The 19,810-nt window shown below is 44.3% G+C and overlaps 1 protein-coding gene across 6 annotated transcripts in view; it reads right to left on the bottom strand.

Moving 5' to 3' along the window:
• Positions 1-19,810, bottom strand: part of LOC127571521 (caM kinase-like vesicle-associated protein) — a 139,817-nt gene that overhangs the window by 38,186 nt on the left and 81,821 nt on the right. For all 6 annotated transcript variants that reach the window (XM_052017958.1, XM_052017957.1, XM_052017962.1 and 3 more), the window contains one exon: positions 15,913-15,987. In XM_052017958.1, coding sequence (XP_051873918.1) covers positions 15,913-15,987 — 75 coding nt within the window. The remainder of the gene's footprint in view (positions 1-15,912; positions 15,988-19,810) is intronic.

Below are 19,810 nucleotides of genomic sequence, written 5' to 3' on the forward strand. Positions count from 1 at the left end.
TTGACATGGATTTTGACAAGGTCTCACATGAGATCCAAGGCAGAGTGACAAACTTGATCCAACATTGGCTGAGTGGCAGGAAGCAAAGGGAAAAGTGTGGGCAATGAAACTGGTGGGAACGTTCTAAGTGCTGGCAAAGAGTCAATAATCCAAATGCCCTCCTTATTTCCATATTTCGTTACAACATAGAAGGCCATTTTTGCCCATTGAGTCTCTGCCATCTCACAGACCAATCTCATTCCTCCACTAATTTCCCTGCAACCTATTCTCTCCAGAATCAGAATCAGAACCAGGTTTATTATCACTGACATATGTCGTGAAATTTGTTGTTTTGTGGCAGCAGTACAGTGCAAGACCCCAGCTTCTACCACTCACCTACACATAAGGGCCAACTAACTTACCAACCCACCTCTCTTTGAGATGCGGGAGGAAAACAGAGCGCTCAGGGGAGACCCACACAGGAGAATGTGCAAACACCACACAGATAGCACCGGAGGTCGGGATTGAACCCGGGTCACTGGAGCTATGAGGTGGCAGCTCTACCAGCTGTGCCACTGCTAGGCCTTTCTACGTTGAAAAAAAAATATGAGAAATATGTAAATGTTGATGAGTGCTTTTGGTGATTGGAAGGCTGTTATCAGTGGGGTTCCAGCCACAGAGGCTCAGTACAGAGTTACTTGTTTTCTGTAATATTTATTAGTGATATAAATCTAGACGTAAGAAGTTTGTTGTGATACAAAAATTAGTCATGTGGCTGACAGTGAGGGAAGCTTTAGAGTGAAGGAAGATAGAGATGGTCTGGGCAGCTGACCGGAGAACTGGCAAATGGCCTTTAGCCCAGCAAAGTGTGAGATAGTGCATTTGGGAAGGTGTTACAAGGCAAGGGAATGTATAATAAATGGGAGTATTGTGTGTGGTGTGGCAGAGTAGAGGAACCTTTGTATTTGTCCCCAGATCCTTAGAGGTTGCAGAACAGGTCAATAAGATAAGGTTTCTTTATTAGTCACATGTACATCGAAACACACGGTGAAATGCACCTTTTGCATAGAAATGGTCTGGGGGCAGCCCACAAGTGTTGCCACACTTCCGGCGCCAACATAGCATGCCCACAACCTCCTAACCCATACATCTTTGAAATGTGGGAGGAAACCCATGCAGTCACGGGGAGAACGTACAAATTCCTTATAGACAGCGGCTGGAATTGAACTCGGTTCGCTGGCGCTGTAATAGTGTTATGCTAACCGCTACACTACCGCGCCTGCCCCAATAAGGTTATAAAAATATATGTGCGATACTTACCTTTCTTAGTTGAGGCACAAGGAAGTTAGCACAGGGATGTTATGCAAGAACGGTACACTGCACTATATAGTCCACAGCCTGAATCATGTGTCCATCTCTGGGAAGATGTGATTGTGTTAAAGAGTGTGTAAATGAGATTTATGAAGCAGTTGGACTGGAAAATTATAGCTATGAGGGAAAATTGGATAAGGTAGCATTGCTTTCTTTGGAACAGAGGAGCTGCTGAGGAGATATGAGGGGCCTACATAGAGTAAATAGGAAGGAGTTATTTTGCTTAGTAAAAGGGTCAAAAACCTGGAGGTACGAAGAAGTTGGATTACAAATGGGTTGTAGAAGTCTGGAACCCATTGCCTGAAAAAGTGGTAGAAGCAGAAACCCTCATCATACTTAAGCAGTACCAGGATGTGTTGTTGAAGAACCATGACACGGACAGGTGCTGTAGGGTGGGATCAGCCTGGCCAGCTCATTTTTGACCAGTGCAAGCGTGATGGGCCAAGTGGCCTCTCTCTGCATGGTAAACTTCCTATGATTCTATGGACGTGGGTGTCCCAAGCAAGGCCAATATTTATTGTCCATTGCAAATTGCTCTTAAGCAAAAAGCTTGTCCATTGCAGAAGGCAATTAAGAGACAACCAAACTGCTCTGTCTCTGGTGTTACATGTAAACTAGAACAGGAGCTTTCCTTCCCCAAGGCTAATTCGTGAACCAGGTGCCTTTTCATAACCATCGGCTAGCTTCTTGGTCAATGAATCTTCCCTAAAGCCCAAACTTAAATCTACTGCTGCCTTACTGGGCTTTGTAGTTATGACTCCAGACCAATAGTCTAGGTCTCTGGATTAGTAGTGCAGTAACATAAACACCCTGCAATGCTCTGATTTAATCCCCCAGGTTGTGTAGCAGATTTCAAGTCTAAGTATCCAGAGCTGGAAAACATCAGAAATCTAAATTACAAATTTGCAAATGTTAACAGATGCTATAAATAAATACTATGAAAGTTTTATGTAGCTTCTTAATATTTATTTACTTGTAAAACATAAAATACCATCATAACACAGCTGAATTAAGATCCGAATTGATCTGAATATTGTTCAGCCTCAAAAATTTAGACTAGAGCTTTTTGACTACAGACCTTTGGCCACAGATTCCGCACCAACCCTTGAGCAGCTATTGACACTAATCCCATTTTATTCTCCCCATATGCGTGTAGTTTGTGCAGATTCAGTTACCGCCCCTCAGGTGTTTATCATTTTAAATCTGGTGAGGGTTTCTTCCTCCACCACCTTCTTGGGCAGTGTTTTAGACCCCAACCTCTCACTAATGCCCTCTAATCCTACAACCATTTAACCTACATCTATGTCCCCCTCCCCCATTTAAGACAGACTGGACAGAAGTCTGCCCTCTATGGCATACAACATGTGGTTTGAAGGGCCAGTTCCTGTGCTGCACTGTTCTAACACAATAATGTACACATACTGAACCCTATCTTTGAATCAGAATCAGATTTATTATCACTGACATATGACGTGAAATTTGTTGTTTTGTGGCAGTAGTACAGGGCAAGACATAAAAATCTATAAACTACAAAAATAAATAAATAGTGCAAAAAAAAAGAAATAATGAGGTACTGTTCATGGGTCTATGGATAGTTCAGAAATCTGATGGTGGAGGGGAAGAGGCTGTTTCTGGATTGTTGAGTGTGGGTCTTCAGGCTCCTGTATCTCCTCCCTGATGGTAGTAATGAGAAGAGGGCACGTCCCGAATGGTGGGGGTCCTTAATTATGGTTACTGCCTACTTGAGGCACTGCTGTTCTCGAAGGTGTTGTCCTAGATGAAATTTGGTGGTGTTGACCTCAATGGGAGGAGTTTAGTGTACAGTCATTGGTACATCATGTGGTTAATGGATATACAGCGAATTTCCACTGTGTTCATGTCTGGCATCATTCATATAGGAACCAGCCACAAAGTCCAAATTATAAAAGCATTGGAAAATGCTCGAGGACCCAAGTCGGTCTGGTGATGTGACAGGTTCCAGTGAAAGAAGGCTATTCAATAGCTGATCTCTGATTCTTCTCCAAATTGTGGATCATCTGATCCATGGATCAGGAGTTACAGGAGCACCTGCTGGTCCTTAGTTCTGTTTTCTGTTAGAAGGTAATTGGATCAGTAGAGTCCCTTGGAGATCACTGAACCGTCAACCTTCCAATCTCCCATTCCCCGGTGAACTGCGTCCCTCCCCACTCCAGTGGGAGCCTTCATCTCCCTACCTGTGCATCGACGGGCAGCTTCCTCTTTCAGTGATCTGGGCTATACTGAGATTTTATGGTGCACCAGGATCACTGCGTGAGAGAGAGACCCCAGTAAGGTCATGGGGTGGTATCTCTCCTCAATCTGGGACGTGGAGGATGGGGGCAAAATCTGAAGGAGGACCCTGGGAAGTGGCCTGATTATAGTCTCGTGGATTGAGTTAGTGAAGAAATGTGTATCTTCCTCTGATTGTAGAGGGAATATCAAAGCACTTTAAAAGAACATAAAGCAGGCTGCAAGTTTATTTTTTTAATAAATTGAGTCATTGAATCATAAAGGCAAAATGTACCTTTCCTTCCAGCGATTGACATGAAAAGCATTGGTAACATTTTGCAGCTTTGTTATGGGGGGAAGTCAGTAGAAGCTTTCCCCATACTGAGAAACATCTCCAAGGATTTCCCTGTCTATCAGCCAGGAGACCAAGCACTGCATGTCTCAGTCAGTGGGGAGAACACGATCTAGTGCAGGATGTGTGCAGAAAAGCCTCTACATGTATCTACTATATCGAGCTTGCTAAGAATGTTATATGTTTTGATATGGTCACCTCTTATTCTTTTGTCTCTGGTCTAGACTAACCAATCTCTCCTCCTATGACAGATCCAAGGACAAGACTTGTGAATCTTCATTACACTCTCTCTATAAAACTCCCTTCATAGCAAGCATATTGTTTTTTATGTGAGTTTCTCAAAATGGTACACACTACTCCAGGTTTGGTCTTACTAGACCCTACATAATTGTAGGAAGATATTTTGCTCATACTCAAATCCTCTTGCAAGAAATTAAAAATAAAGCTATTACAAAGCACGGCAAACCCCCACAAACAATAATGAAATAAATTGTTGGCTGAAGCTTAATTATTGGCACATGTAATGTGAACTGTCTTCTGATCTCCTTCAAAATAACACGTATCACGTATCTGCCAAGACGCCAACTGGTGCCTTGATTTATTGTCTTAACTAAAACATGACGTCTCTGACATAGCTGCACTCAGTCAACTATTCAATGACGATATCTTTGAGATAAAACTTCCCTGTGAAAGGTTAAAATTGTGTGTGAAATCCCAATGCAATTCATAATCTCTGCTTCAGTCAAATGCAAGAGGCATCTCACTCCATGTCTTCACTGAGTGTCAGTCCAGATCTATGTGGTCAAATCTTATTTAAAAAAGCAAGTATTTTGGAACAGATTCCAGTAGGAAGAACAATAAAACATTTTGACAGATTGGGGCTTAACTTCTCCACAGGAATTGTTTGGTGGGGGAGGAAAGCCAAAAATTCAGAATGCATTTCAGCATTAACCGTGCAGAGTGCAATTTAGAAAGAAAATAAGATCCAGAGACTAAAATCTATTCTCACATTCTCATGGCATAGAAGGAGGCCATTCAGCCCCTCAAGTCTATGGCAGCTCCCAGAGCAATCCCATCAATCCCATTCCCACTTATTTCCCTGTAACCGATTCTCTCAATCTGGTGATGGCAGTGTTTTCTCAAAAGCAAGTTTTCTAATAAAAGCATGAGGCAAGGAAACAGACTCTGGAAATGTTGGATCAGAAGCACTTTGAACCTGCAATGACTCATACATCAAGACTCTGTCACATTGAAGCTGCCTCCATATTCTTGCAGTAAACATGCAACTTCAAAAGCTTTCCTGTGCTTTCATGGGTTTGACACTGTGGGACGAATGCCAGAGCACAACAAACACAAGATACGAGTCGGAGGAGATTTATCTCTCACTGTCATGAACCTACTTCAGTATGGCGCCTTGGGCAGCTTCCAGTACAGGAGGAAGCTATCTGCAACAGAGGCCTTATTCAGCAAATATTTAATCAAGCGCTGTTAGAAATTAAATAACGATGAGTCAAGACCAGGCAGCCGAAAGAACAATAAAGGACAGGACCAGTATCAGCAGTTACGGTTGGCTGCACCCTCAGCTCTGAATAGAAGGTTGTAAATTTAAGCCCCGATCCAGAGACTAAAATATATTCTCACATTCTCATGGCACAGAAGGAGGCCATTCAGCCCCTCAAGTCTATGGCAGCTCTCAGAGCAATCCCATCAATCCCAATCCCACTTATTTACCTGTAACCGATTCTCTCCTTGGGTGCAGTTTTATTTCTTGCTAGTACTCCATGAAGCACGTTGTTCTGTTTTTTGCTTTGTTAAGGGGCTGATATAAATGAACGCTATTTTGTTATTGCATCAGATTGTTGCATTCAAAAATCCCATAGCAACGATTTGAAAAAGTGCAGGAAACACTTGTACACAGCATGACAGAGACAGCACCAGTATGTAGAGGGACAGAGACATCACCTGTACGCAGTGGGACAGAGGCAGTACCTGTACGCAGAGAGAGACAGCACCTGTACGCAGAGAGAGACAGCACCTGTACGCAGTGGGACAGAGGCAGTACCTGTACACAGTGAGACAGAGGCATCACCTGTACGCAGTGAGACAGAGGCATCACCTGTACGCAGTGAGACAGAGGCAGTACTTGTGCACAGCAGGACAGAGGCAGCACCAGTATATAGAGGGACAGAGGCAGCACCAGTATATAGAGGGACAGAGACAGTACCTGTATGTAGAGGGACAGAGGCAGTACCTGTATGTAGAAGGACAGAGGCAGTACCTGTATGTAGAGGGACAGAGGCATGTCCTGTATATAGAGGGACAGAGGCAATACCTGTATATAGAGGGACAGAGGCTGTACCTGTATATAGAGGGACAGAGGCAGTACCTGTATATAGAGGGACAGAGGCAGTACCTGTATATAGAGGGACAGAGGCTGTACCTGTATATAGAGGGACAGAGGCTGTACCTGCATATAGAAGGACAGAGGCTGTACCTGTATATAGAGGGACAGAGGCTGTACCTGTATATAGAGGGACAGAGGCTGTACCTGTATATAGAGGGACAGAGGCTGTACCTGTATGTAGAGGGACAGAGGCAGTACCTGTATACAGAGGGACAGAGGCTGTACCTGTATATAGAGGGACAGAGGCTGTACCTGTATGTAGAGGGACAGAGGCTGTACCTGTATACAGAGGGACAGAGGCTGTACCTGTATACAGAGGGACAGAGGCTGTACCTGTATACAGAGGGACAGAGGCTGTACCTGTATACAGAGGGACAGAGGCTGTACCTGTATATAGAGGGACAGAGGCTGTACCTGTATGTAGAGGGACAGAGGCTGTACCTGTATATAGAGGGACAGAGGCTGTACCTGTATATAGAGGGACAGAGGCTGTACCTGTATATAGAGGGACAGAGACAGTATCGGTATATAGAGGGACAGAGGCAGTGCCTGTATACATCGGAGCAGAGGTGGCACATGGACCAAGACCTGTATACAGATATTGGGAGAGAAACACGGATAATAGCTTCAATTCAGTCATTTACTGTTCCAACGAAGGTATATTTTTTATTTCAAAAATAAACTTTATTCATGATACAAAATATATACAAAGGAAGAAACAGTGCAAAAACAAAATCTTAACATTCATGGTTGTTACATTCAGTGATGCAAACATTTAAGAAAAAACACACAAACAAACATAGCACCATTGCCCCTCATGTGGTTCCCTGAGGTGATACCCCTTTCATTGTTCAAAGGGCTTCCCCATCCAACACTGCCCCTCCAAGTGTGGTAGTATAAGGAGCCGAGATTGTGGTCCTTCCTCACAGAGCCTTAGCATTGGCTGCACCGAGTTTCAGTGCGTCCTTCAGCATGTCCTCCTGCAGCCTGGACTGTGCCAGTCTGTGGCGTTCCCTCATTTACTGTTCCATTGAAGGTATTAGCCCTGTTTCTCTCTCAGCAGCAACAACTACTTTGCTTGCTTGATTTGGGAGTGTACCTTTAAGGGATTTGTCATCAGAACTCACGCAAGGTTCAGTCACATGGCCCTCAGCATGCACCAACTAGGCTTGAGACAAGCTGCCCTCACTGAGACTGCTGGGCTCCACCAGGAATTCAGAGAGGATACACGGCGTGAAGAAGCAATGTGGGAAAAATTAATTGCGATGGATGCAACAGGAGACGTACCCCTTCAACAGGTAAACAAATGAAGACAAAAGACACCTAAAAACAGCCTGAGGCAAACGCAAGTTCTGGCAGCAAGTCACTTCCTTCAAAGCTAAACAAGGGGGCTCTTCTCAGCACCAGGTTCAATCCTTACCTCAGGTGCTGTCTGTGTGGAGTTTGTACGTTCTCCCTGTGCTGTGTGGGTTTCTTCCAGCTGTTCTGGTTTTCAAAGACATTCAAAGACATCTCTAAGGCTTTAGCATGAAGAGGCGGAGTAGGTGAGTGGAGTCTTCTAGTAGGTTCTCTTTCTTTCTCCATTATTTGTAACTTTCTTTGTACAGAACAATGGGAATGGCAGTCAGGGCAGAAGTCTACTCCTCCTGTAGGATGTGGGAAATCAGGGAGGCCTCCAGTATCCCTGAGGACTACACCTGCAGGAAGTGCGTCCAGCTACAGCTCCTTACAGCCCGCGTTAGAGAGCTGGAGCTGCAGCTGGATGAACTCCGGATCATTCAGGAAGCTGAGGAGATGATAGGTAGGAGTTGCCAGGAGGTAGTTACATCGAGGGTGCGGGATGTAAGTAGTTGAGTGACAGTTAGGGGAGGGAGAAGGAATAGGCAGTCGGTACGGGATACCGTGGTGACCGTTTCCCTGGATAACAAGTATGTTGTTTTGGATGCTGTTGGGGGGGGGGGGGGGGTGAGTCACCAGTGGAGAGCCACAGCAGCTGGGTCCCTGGTGCGGTGTCTGGTTCTGTGGCTCAGAAGGGAAGGGGGGAGGGGGAGGAAGAGGAGCACGATAGTGATAGGGAATTCGTTGATTAGGGGGACAGACAGGAGATTCTGTGCACAAGAACGAGACTCCCGGATGGTATGTTGCCTCCCAGGTGCCAGGGTCAGGGACATCTCAGATCGAGTGAACAGCATTCTTAAGAGGCCGGGTGAGGAGCTAGAAGTCGTTGTGCACATTGGCACCAACGACATCGGTAAGATAGAGGATGAGGTCCTAAAGAGCGAATATTGGGAGTTAGGAAGAAAGCTGAAAAGCAGGACCTCAAGGGTAGTAATCTCTGGATTGCCGCCTGTGCCACACACCAGGGACGGAAAGAATAGGAAGATATGGCAGACAAATGAGTGACTGGTGCAGGGGGCAGGGGATCAGATTTATGGATCATTGGGATCTCTTCTGGGGTAGGAATGACCTGTACAAAAGGGACAGGTTACACCTGAACTGGAGAGGGAACAATGTCCTCGTGGGCAGGTTTGCTAGAGCTGTTGGGGGAGGGTTTAAACAAGGTTGGCAGGTGGAGTATTTCATTAGAAGATGGATCAGTTGGTGTAGAATTAGATGTGATGTGTAGAGAGACGGTGAGGAAGGATAGGCAGGGGACGGGGCATAAATGCAATCAGTTAGATGGATTGAAATGTGTTTACCTTAATGCGAGAAGTGTTAAGAATAAAGGTGATGAACTTCGAGGGTGGATCGGTACATGGAATTATGATGTTGTGGCCATAACAGACTTGGCTGTCGCAAGGAGGAGTGGCTATTTGAGGTTCCGGGGTTCAGACGTTTCAAAAGGGATAGGGAAGGGGGTAGAAGAGGTGGAGGGGGTGGCTTTGCTAATCAGGGATAATATCACAGCTGTAGGAAGTTAGGACATCATAGAAGGATCATCTTTTGAGTCAGTGTGGGTGGAAGTCGGAAACAGGAAGGGAACAATCACGCTATTGGACTATACTATAGGCCCCCAAATAGCCATTGGGATACTGAGGAGCAGATAAGTAGGCAGAGTTTGGAAAGGTGCAAAAATAACAGGGTTGTTGTCATGGGTGACTTCAACTTCCCTAATATTGATTGGCACCTCCTTAGTGCAAAAGGTTTAGATGGGGCAGAATTTGTTAGGTGTGTACAGGAAAGGATTCCTGACACAGTATGTAGACAGGCCGACTGGAGGAGAGGCCACACTGGATCTAGTACTAGGCAATGAACCTGGTCATGTGAAAGACCTTTTGGTGGGTGAGTATTTCAGGGATAGTGACCACAACTCCCCGACCTTTAGCATTGCCATGGACAAAGATAGGAGCAGACATTGTGGGAAAATATTTAATTGGGGGAGGGAAAATTACAATGGTATTAGCCAAGAACTTGGGAGTGTCAATTGGGAACAGAGGTTCTCTGGTAAGTGCACTGCAGAAATGTAGAGGTTGTTTAGGGACCACTTACATGGAGTTCTAGATAGGTTTGTCCCACTGAGATAAGGAAAGGATGGTAGGTGAAGGAACCATAGTTAACAAGAGAAATGGAAGGTTTGGTCAAGAAGAAGAAGGAAGCATACTTACAGTTTAGGAAGAAAAAAATCAGGTAGGGCTCTTGAGAGTTATAAGGTAGCCAGGAAGGAGCTTAAAAAGGGACTTAGGAGAACTAGAAGGGGACATGAGAAGGCCTTGGCAAGTAGGGTTAAGGAAAACCCTAAGGCATTCTACATGTACAGTATGTGAGGAACAAGAGAATGAGCAGGGTGAGGGTAGGACCACTCAGGGATAGGGGGGAAAATGTGTCTGGAGGCGAAGGAAGAAGGGGAGGTCCCGAATGAATATTTTGCTTCAGTGTTCACCAGGAAGAGAGTAGACGAATGTGAGGTTAGCATAGAACAGGCAAATGTGTTGGAGCATGTCAAGGTTAAGGAAGAAGCAGTGTTGGAACTACTAAAAAGCATTAGGATAGATAAGTCCCTGGGTCGGACAGGATACATCCCAGGTTACTATGGAAAGCAAGGAAAGAGGTTGCTAGAGTGTTAACGATGATCTTTGAATCCTTCCTGGCCACAGGAGTGGTACCGGAGGATTGGAGGATGGCAAACATGGTTCCATTGATCAAGAAAGGTAAAAGGGATAATCCCTGGAATTATAGACCAGTGAATCTTACGTCAGTGGTGTGCCTACTATTGGAGTGACGAGAATCCGCAGGTCGAAGACGGTGGAGACGGCGCAGATGATGACGATGGAGAGGATTTTTAGGGACAGGATTTATGAGCATTTGGAGAATCATAGTCTTATTTGGGGTAGTCAGCATGGCGTTGTGAAGTGCAGGTCATGCCTCATGAGCCTAGTAGAGTTTTTTGAGGAAGTGACAAGACAAATTGATGAAAGTCGTGTGGTGGATGTGGTGTAAATGGATTTTACTAAGGCATTTGACAAGGTTTCCCATGTTAGGCTCATTCAGAAAGTCATGAGGTATGGGATCCATGGAAAATTGGCTGTGTGGATTCGCAATTGGCTTGCCCACAGAAGGCAGAGGGTGGTCGTAGAAGGGGAGTATTCAACCTGGAGGTCAGTGACTAGTGGTGCTCTGCTGGGATCTGTTCTGGGACAACTGCTCTTCGTGATTTTTATAAATGATTTGGATGAGGAAGTGGAAGGATGGGTTGGTAGGTTTGCGGATGACATGAAGGTTGGTGGTGTAGTAGATAGTGAAGAAGGTTGTTGTAAGTTGCAATGGGATTTAGACAGGATGCAGAACTGGGTGGAGAAGTGGCAGATGGAGTTCAATCCGGATAAGTGTGAAGTGATACACTTTGGAAGAACGAACTTGAAGGCAGATGGTTAATGGCAGGATTCTTAGCAGTGTGGAGGAACAGAGAGATCTTAGGGTCCAAGTACATAGATCTCTCAAAGTTGCCGCACAAGTGGATAGGGTGGTTAAGAAGGTGTATGGTGTGCTGGCCTTCATTAGCCGGGGTATTGAATTCAAGAGCTGAGAGGTAATGTTGCAGCTCTATAAGAGTCTGGTTAGACCAAACTTGGAACATTGTGTTCAGTTCTGGTCACCACATTATAGGAAGGACGTGGAAGCTTTGGAGAGTGTGCAGAGGAGATTTACGAGGATGCTACCTGGATTAGAGAACATGTATTATGAGGAGAGGTTGAGCGAGTTAGGGCTTTTCTCTTTGGAGCGACGGAGGATGAGAGGCGACTTGATAGAGGAATATAAGATTATGAGAGGCATAGACAGAATGGACAGCCAGCACCTTTTCTGCAGGGTGGCAATGGTCAATACTAGAGGTCACCTGTTTAAGGTGCATGGAGGAAAGTTCAGGGGAGATGTCAGAGGCAGGATTTTTACAGAGAGAGAGGTGGGTGCCTGGAATGCACTGCCGAGGGTGGTGGTAGGTGCTGATACGATAAGGTCATTTAAGAGACCATTAGGTAGGTACATGAATGAAAGAAAAATAGAGGGTTATGGGAAGTGAAGTAGAGATGGGGATGGATTGAACGGGGAGAAAGTTTATAAAGGTCGGCACAACATCGTGGGCCGAAGGGCCCGTTCTGTGCTGTACAGTTCTATGTTCTATGTGGGTTGGTGAGTTAATTAGCCACTGTAAATTGCTGATGAAGAATGAAGGGAGAATGCAAATTGGGATTAATGTGGGATTAGTGTAAATGGGTGGTCTTTGGTGGGCCAGGGGACGTGTTTCTGTGCTGTATCTTGAGATGACTCCACGAGGTTTGTCTGTACCATTGCGCTTGAGTTGCAGGCATATTACAGATTCAATTCCAGTGACATGTGTACACTCATAATGAAATTAGTTGATGTCATGGGATGGTGCAAAGGGAGCTCCCTTCCCCATTAGCTACAGTCCTGCCAATGCATGTCACCTGGCATTTAAGCGCCTGTTTCAGCAAAGCCAATCAAAGCTGCCACAAGCAGCTGAAATCTCTCAGGTTCTGGCCAGCACCAACTCTCAAGTGATCTCATGATCACAACAGTGATCAAGAAACGAGGCACTGAGCAATCCCTGAAAATCCTCTCGGCCACTGAACACCCTGTTCTCTTGTCCAAATACAACACACAGCTTTGTTTTAGGTGACGTTCTTGCTGCCACCTTCCTTAATGTAAAGGATTATGAGCTTTTGGCTGCCATCCAGAGTGATGAGTGCATAAAAGCCTCCTAGGAGATTCTGGCCTATGTTAAACATTCCTCCTACAGTATCAAACCCTGGAGCTTTTAATACCAGCCAGTGAACCTGTGGAGTAAGAGTGTCAGACCAAATACAATTCATCTTTTGGACTGGAGCTCGCTTCTTGATCTTCACCACAACGGTGACTAGTAGGGGCACAAGACTCATCCCCACCATTCACCCAGATAACCAGCCTTCAGCTTCAAATTATTAACTTCTTTACATTGACAAGTAGTTACAGATATTAAAGTAACGTATCACAGAATCGCTATGGTACAGAAAGATGCCTTTCAGCTCACCAAGTTTGTGGTGGGTCTTTGTAGAGCAATCGATACCGACCCATTCAACTGCAAATTATTTTTTCTCATGCCTATTCCTTTGAAAGTCCTAATGAACAGCACAGTGGCATAGCTGCCTCACAGGGCTGCTGCCTCACAGTTCCAGTGACCCCCTGTTCAGTCCTAATCTTTAGTGCTGTCTGTGTGGAGTTTGCATATTCTGCCTGTGTCTGTGTGGGTTTCCTCTGGGTACTCCAGATTCTCCCATATCTCAAGGACATGCAGCTGGTGGGTTAATTGGCCACTGCAAACTACCCTAGTGTGTCGATGAGTGGTAGAATCTGATAGGAATGGGAAGAAAAAGATGGGAGCAGTGTAAATGGGTGTTTGACTCAGTGGGGTGAAGGTCCTGTTTCCTCGCTCTGTGCTCACCATCCCTACTGGCTGTTGAGATCTGCATCGTAAACACTCACTACGTTAAAAGAAATCCTCAGATATCCCCTCCATCTTTTGCCAAAAAAAACTATAGAATTCTTTTCCCCGATTGCAAACGCCAGTAAAAAGCCTTCACTGGAACAAAAGTGAAGGAGAATGGCCTGGAGTTGCTCAATCAACTTCTGTAATAATCACTTGTACCTCGTAACGTTAGGGCCCATATTCAATCCAGATTCATAGCAGAAAGAATTCACTTGCATTTATATGGAAATTCAGGACAGTTAATTTGCACATGGCAAAATGAAACAAAAGCCAGATCATTATTCGTGAGTCTGGAAATTGCATCATGCAAAATGTTTGCCATTAAAACAGTATTTTGTGTCAGCTGCACTTACCTTGTTTGTAAAAGATTCATAAAAACTGAGAACTTCAATTGCGGGGTTTACAGAAGGTTGTTGGATTCCCTGTTTAACACCTTCATTCAGTTTCAATGCAGCATTACCTCTGGATCTACTGCAAGTTCTCTCAGTTCTCAGTGTGTGGCAGAGCGGTTGCGATCTTTGCGGCCAGCACTTAAAGAGGCATGCCACAATAGAAACAACACTCTCTAACTGTAGGGAAGTGTTGCTACTGAATGTGCAGATACTGCTATGATGGGATCAGAGGGACTTTGAGAGGTTAGTGAAGAATAGTGCCCGTAGGAGACTGTCCTCTCTACAACAGCGCCACAGAGCCTCTTCAGGGCTACACTGAGGAGTTCCTGATGGCAGGTTGCTGGCAAGATCTGGGAATATTGTGTGCAAATCTGGTCTCCACACTATAGAAAGGATGTGGTAGCATGAAAAAGAGAGCAGAAGAGATTCACCAGATTGTTGCCTGGAATGGAGGACTTTAGTTACGAGGAGAGATTGGATAGGCTAGGATTGTTCTCACTGGAGCGCAGGAGGCCGAGGGGTGAATTTAGAGAGGTTTACAAAATTATAAAAGGCATAGATAGGGTAAATAGTGTTTTACCAAAGGTGGGGGAGTCTAAAACTAGAGGACATTAGTTGAAGGTGAGAGGGGAAATATTTACAGGAGATCTGAGGGACAGGTTTTTCACACACAGTGGGTATATGGAACAAGCTGCCAGAGGAGCTGGTAGAGGCAGGTACAATCAGAGTGTCTGAAAAACATTTGGACAGCTACACGGTTATGAAACGAATGGAAGGATATGGGCTAAATGCAGGAAAACGGGATTAGAACAGGCAATTTGGTCGGCTTGGATGATTTGGGTCGAAGGGCCTGTTTCCTTGCTCTGTGACTCTGTAAGGACATGAATGGGGTCTCCAAATGCTTGCGGTCTGGGGAAGCCTGCAGTGGAGGCAAATGTCCGTGCCTACTTTGCCTGCTCCTGTGGGCTGAAGGAAAAGTAGATGAAGCCTGCTCTCCTTGCGCATGGAGTTTGGGTGACTTCCCTACTGCAGCAGTCAGCAGCAAACGTTGAGATGTGGGAGCGAGCAGTAGCAGCCTGGAATGATCTGAGGCCAGGAAGCTGAGAATGACCATGACCCTCACCTCCATAGACACATGATGACCTTCCTGTCATTGACCTGAAGTGCTCAGTTTTTCTCTCTACAGATGCTGCCTGACCTGCCGAGTATCTCCAGCATTTTTTGCTTTCATTACAGATTTCCAGCATCTTCAGGTTTTTTTTTTGCTTTAAGGCATATTTGAGGCTATGTTTGAAGCAGCGGGAAATTAGTGATCTCAGCAGAGACAAAGAATGAATGTTGTGTGTTGGCCCTTCAGCATGGTTTCGAGGGAAAAAGATTTAGGAAAACTCGGTTGTTTTGTGAGTAAACAAGAACAGCCCAGATTTTCAAATAGTAAAGTTGAAAATTACACAAAAGCTGAATTTTGCATGTTGCATTAGTGTTGACATCATTTTATCCAGAAGATGTTAAAGGAAAATGCAAATCCTGTTGAAAAATGAGGGTGCTATAATTTTGTGCCAGAAATGTGCACAAAATTGCTCTACTCCAGGTTAACCTGATTTTCAACAACACTGCACATTTTTTTATAGAGTTGGTTCAACCAGTTTCTAGACCATGATGTCTAAATCACAAAAGGCACCCAGGCTACAGGGAGGACACTTGAATAGGAGTACACAATGATACATATCCAACTGAGATAGAAGCAAGATTCTCCACATCTGAATATTGGCATTTCCAACAAAGTATCACTCCCTCAGTATTGCACTGAATTGTCAACATGGCTTTTAAACAAGTAACTGATATACCTGATATACCTGAGCTCCTTGAAACTGGAATTTTCCCAAAAGTTTTGTTTTCTACTTTCAAGTTTGGATTTTGTTTTTTATTATTATGGCACCAATATTTTAAAGTAATATAGATCAGCGTGGATCGTACAATTCTCTGGAATGGTACCTGAACCCAAATCCTTTTGAGTCATTAATAGGCTTAAAATGAGTACATGGAGGCTGCCCTTAAAATTATAACAATACTCACTTAACATGTAAAATTTTACACAGATGTATTGGAAATTGACAGCCATTTGGTCAATAGTCACCAGGTTATCTCCATCCCTTCCCACCCCTGCCTCTTGATACTGTTAACTCACAGTTCCAGGAAGATGAAATATTCCTTGCGCGTTTCAAAGACATCAACCAGCTGCAATATGTTCGGATGCTTCACCCTGGGAGAAAGAACAAAGTGTTTCAGCATTGGCTGAAGAAGCAGGTCTACGCTCCCTAAAAACAGAAAGAGGCAAACAAATACTAATGATGGTGTGAACTGCAAACATTTGAGAAAGCAGCACCGTCCCTTACAAGGGTGAGTTTTCAAAGTACTATTGTGTCTAATGTGATCTCTTTCTTTTAGCTTATTTATTCACAGGGATGTAGATGCCACTGGCAGTGCCCGTGTTTATTGGCCATCCCTCGTTCTCCTGAACTGAGGGCAGTTAAGAGCCAACCACATTGTTGGGTCAGGAGTCACATATAGTTTTTTCCTCACTATCCCCTTTCATCTTTTATCCAAAATGTGCCCTCCTGGTCCTTGAATGGGAACACTAATGGGAACAATTTCCCTCTATCGATCTGATCCAAACCATCCATGATCCTGGACACCTCTATGAAATCTCTTCTCAAATTCCATTACTCCAGGGAGAACAATATCAGCTTCTCCAGTGTAACCTTGTAGCTGAAGTTCCTCATTCCTGGAACCTTTCTACAACATTTCTACCACTCTCTATAGCCTTCACATCTTTCCTAAAACATGGTGTCCAGAAATGAGATAGCTTACATCTTTATACCAGCGTGTTTGTTATTGATTTAGATCTAGATTTCTTTATTAGTTACATGTACATCGAAACACACAGTGAAATGCATCTTTTGCACAGAGTGTTCTTGGGGCAGCCCGCAAGTGTCGCCATGCTTCCGGCGCTGAGGATTTGGGGCAGCACAGTGACACAGCTAACACAGCACCAGCAGCCCAGTTCAATCCTGACCTTGGGTATTGGTATTGGAATTGGTTTATTATTGTCGCTTGTGCCGAGGTACAGTGAAAAACTTGTCTTGCATACCAGTCGTGCAGGTCAATTCATTACACAGTTCATTGAGGTAGTACAGAGTGCATTGAGGTAGTACAGGGTAAAAACAATAACAGAATACAGAGTAAAGAGTCACAGTTACAGACATGTGCAGTGCAGGTAGGCAATAAGGTGTAAGGTCATAACAAGGTAGATTGTGAGGTCAAGAGTCCATTTCATTGTATAAGGGAACTGTTCAATAGTCTTATCACTGTGAGATAGAAGCTGTCCTTGACCCTGGTGGTATGTGCCCTCAGGCTCCTGTATCTTCTGCCTGATGGGAGAGGGGAGAAGAGAGAATGACCCATGTGGATGATTGTGCTTGTTGCTTCACCAAGGCAGCGAGAGGTATAGACAGAGGTATAGCGAGCGGCTGCTGTCTGTGTGGAGTTTGTACGTTCTCTCTGTCACCTCATGGGTTTCCTCTGGGTGCTCCAGTTCCTCCCACATTCCAATGAGGTGTGGGTTGATACTGGCCACTGAAAATTGCTCCTGGTATGTAGGTGAGTGATATAATCTGGGGGGGGGGGTGTTGATAGGAGTGTTGGGGATAATAAAATGAGATTAGTGGGTGCCTGACAATCAGCAAGTACTCAGCAAGCTGAGGAGTCTATTTCTGTGCTGCATGACCTATGATTCTGTTTCCAACTCCATGCCTCCCCCTCCTCAAGCTGGCTCAGTTTTCCCTTCATCCTTCACCCTGCTCCCCCCTTGGTCCATCTACACCTACTGCCCCCTGTCTCACCACTCCCCCTCTTCTCTTTATCCTGGCTATCTCCCCTCTCCACTCTTAGTCCTGATGCACGGACTTGACCCGAAATTCGCCACAGATGCTGCTCGACCCGCTGAGTTCCTCCAGCAGATTGTTGCTCCAGATTCCAACATCTGCAATCTCTTCTGTGCCTTGCTTTTGCACTCTGCTTCCATGTATGCACTCAAGAATCCCCAAAAATGTCATATGCACATGTACACCTAGGTCCCTCTTCTCCTGTACATCCTTTCAAACTATATAGTTCAATGATAGCTAACAAGGTGAGAACTGGATCTTTGCACTTGGCTGCACTGGGATAATACAAAATTAGTAGTACGTCTTTCCTGGAAGTGTCAGCTGTATGAAATATTGTCAGAGAACAAGCTCAATACACAAGGGTCTTCTTCCTTTGTAGCTGTGAAGGCCTCGTCAGGCTTGAAGTATCAGATTAGACAAGTGAGGAAATTGGTTGGTAGGTAGTAAATTTGAGATAGATAGAGGGAATCTATTTGTGCTGTGAAGGAGTCTGCCTCAAGGGGACATAAGCTTAAACCAGAATCAGGCCCTTTGGTAAAACGGTAAGGAAAAATGTTTTCACACATTTTGTTCTGATCTAAAACATTAACCCTGTTTCCCTCTCCACAGATGCTACCTGACCTGCTCAGTATTTCCTACAATATCTATTTTCATTTCAGATTTGCAGTATCTGTATTTTTTTTTGATTTCCAAACAACTGGTAACGGCAGTAGTGTGTTTCCAGGTGTAAATGTCACCAATAACTTGTCATGGTCCAACCATGTAAACGCTATGGACAAGAAAGCTCACCAGCGCCTTTACTTCCTCAGAAGGCTAAGGAAATCCAACGTCCCCATTGACCCTCACCAATTTTTAAGAATGCACCATAGAAAGCATCCCATCTGGATGCATCACAGCTTGGGATGGCAACTGTTCCATCCCAGACTGCAAAAAATTGCAAAGAGTTGTGGACACATCTCAGTCCATCACAGAAACCAACCTCCGCTCCATGGACTCTGTCTGCACCTCCCGCAGCCTCGGGGAAGCAGCCAAGATATTCAAAGACCCCTCCCACCCCAGACATTCTCTCTTGTTCCCCTTTCCATCAGGCAGAAGATAAAAAAGCTTGAAAACATGGACCACCAGGTTAAAGGACAGCACTATCCCGCTGTTATAAAACGCTTGAATGGACCTCTTGTACGATAAAGATGAACTCTTGACCTCATAATCTACCTTGTAATGGCCCTTGCACCTTATTGTCTACCTGCACTGCACTTTCTTTGTAACAGTAACACTATACTCTGCATTCTGTTATTGCTTTTCCCTTAGTACTACCTTGATGTACTTATGTTTTGAAATAATCTGTATGGATGGCACGCACGTACCTCAGTACATGTGACAAAAATAAAAGAATTTACCAATTATTGCTGTTTTTGTTTTAGTTTACAAAACCACCAAATCATCACAGAATAATTATTATCTTTCCATAATAATCTGAGATTATTTAATTAGTCATTAAAATTAGAAACAAAATCTCTGCTTTGCATGAGACATGAATAATGGATTTAGAGAGCTGTAAATTGAAGATTAGGAGAAAGTTTGTAAATTCAGGGATTAGGGATGGCTTCCATGATTGGTGATATGCAGGGATGCAGACTTCAATGCAAAATTTTCCTGTCAGACAGGACATTCTTTTGTGAGAGCCAGTATTTTCAGCTAACCTGGAGCTCAGCATCCTCCTTGGAGTGGAACAAGAGTCGGGCACAGTTGAGACAGACTGATGCATCAAAGTAATGGATCATCGTATACATGCTTACACACACACACACATACACACACACACACACTATATATTAACTGGATGACTCATTTCAACTAAATTCATTCTATGTTTGGAAACTGGAGTCACATTGGCACGAACCTCTCCAAAGGAAATCAGCAATCTGCAGTTTTTGATATTTTGAAATCATTTGCATTTATTAATAATCATAGTTCCAACTCTGAAGTGGTAGAAAAGTGAGGTGGTTTGGCTACTCTGGATTTCTGTTTATTATGATATTAAGTGTAGCAAATATGTTATTCTCAGGTGAGAACAAGTCACATAATACACTCACGTTACTTTTAGAAGCTGAAACAGTTAAAACTGCAGCAGAGGTTTTTGTG

This window comes from Pristis pectinata, chromosome 6, assembly GCF_009764475.1.
Source record: "Pristis pectinata isolate sPriPec2 chromosome 6, sPriPec2.1.pri, whole genome shotgun sequence".
In the NCBI taxonomy this organism is placed as follows: Eukaryota; Metazoa; Chordata; class Chondrichthyes; order Rhinopristiformes; family Pristidae; genus Pristis; species Pristis pectinata.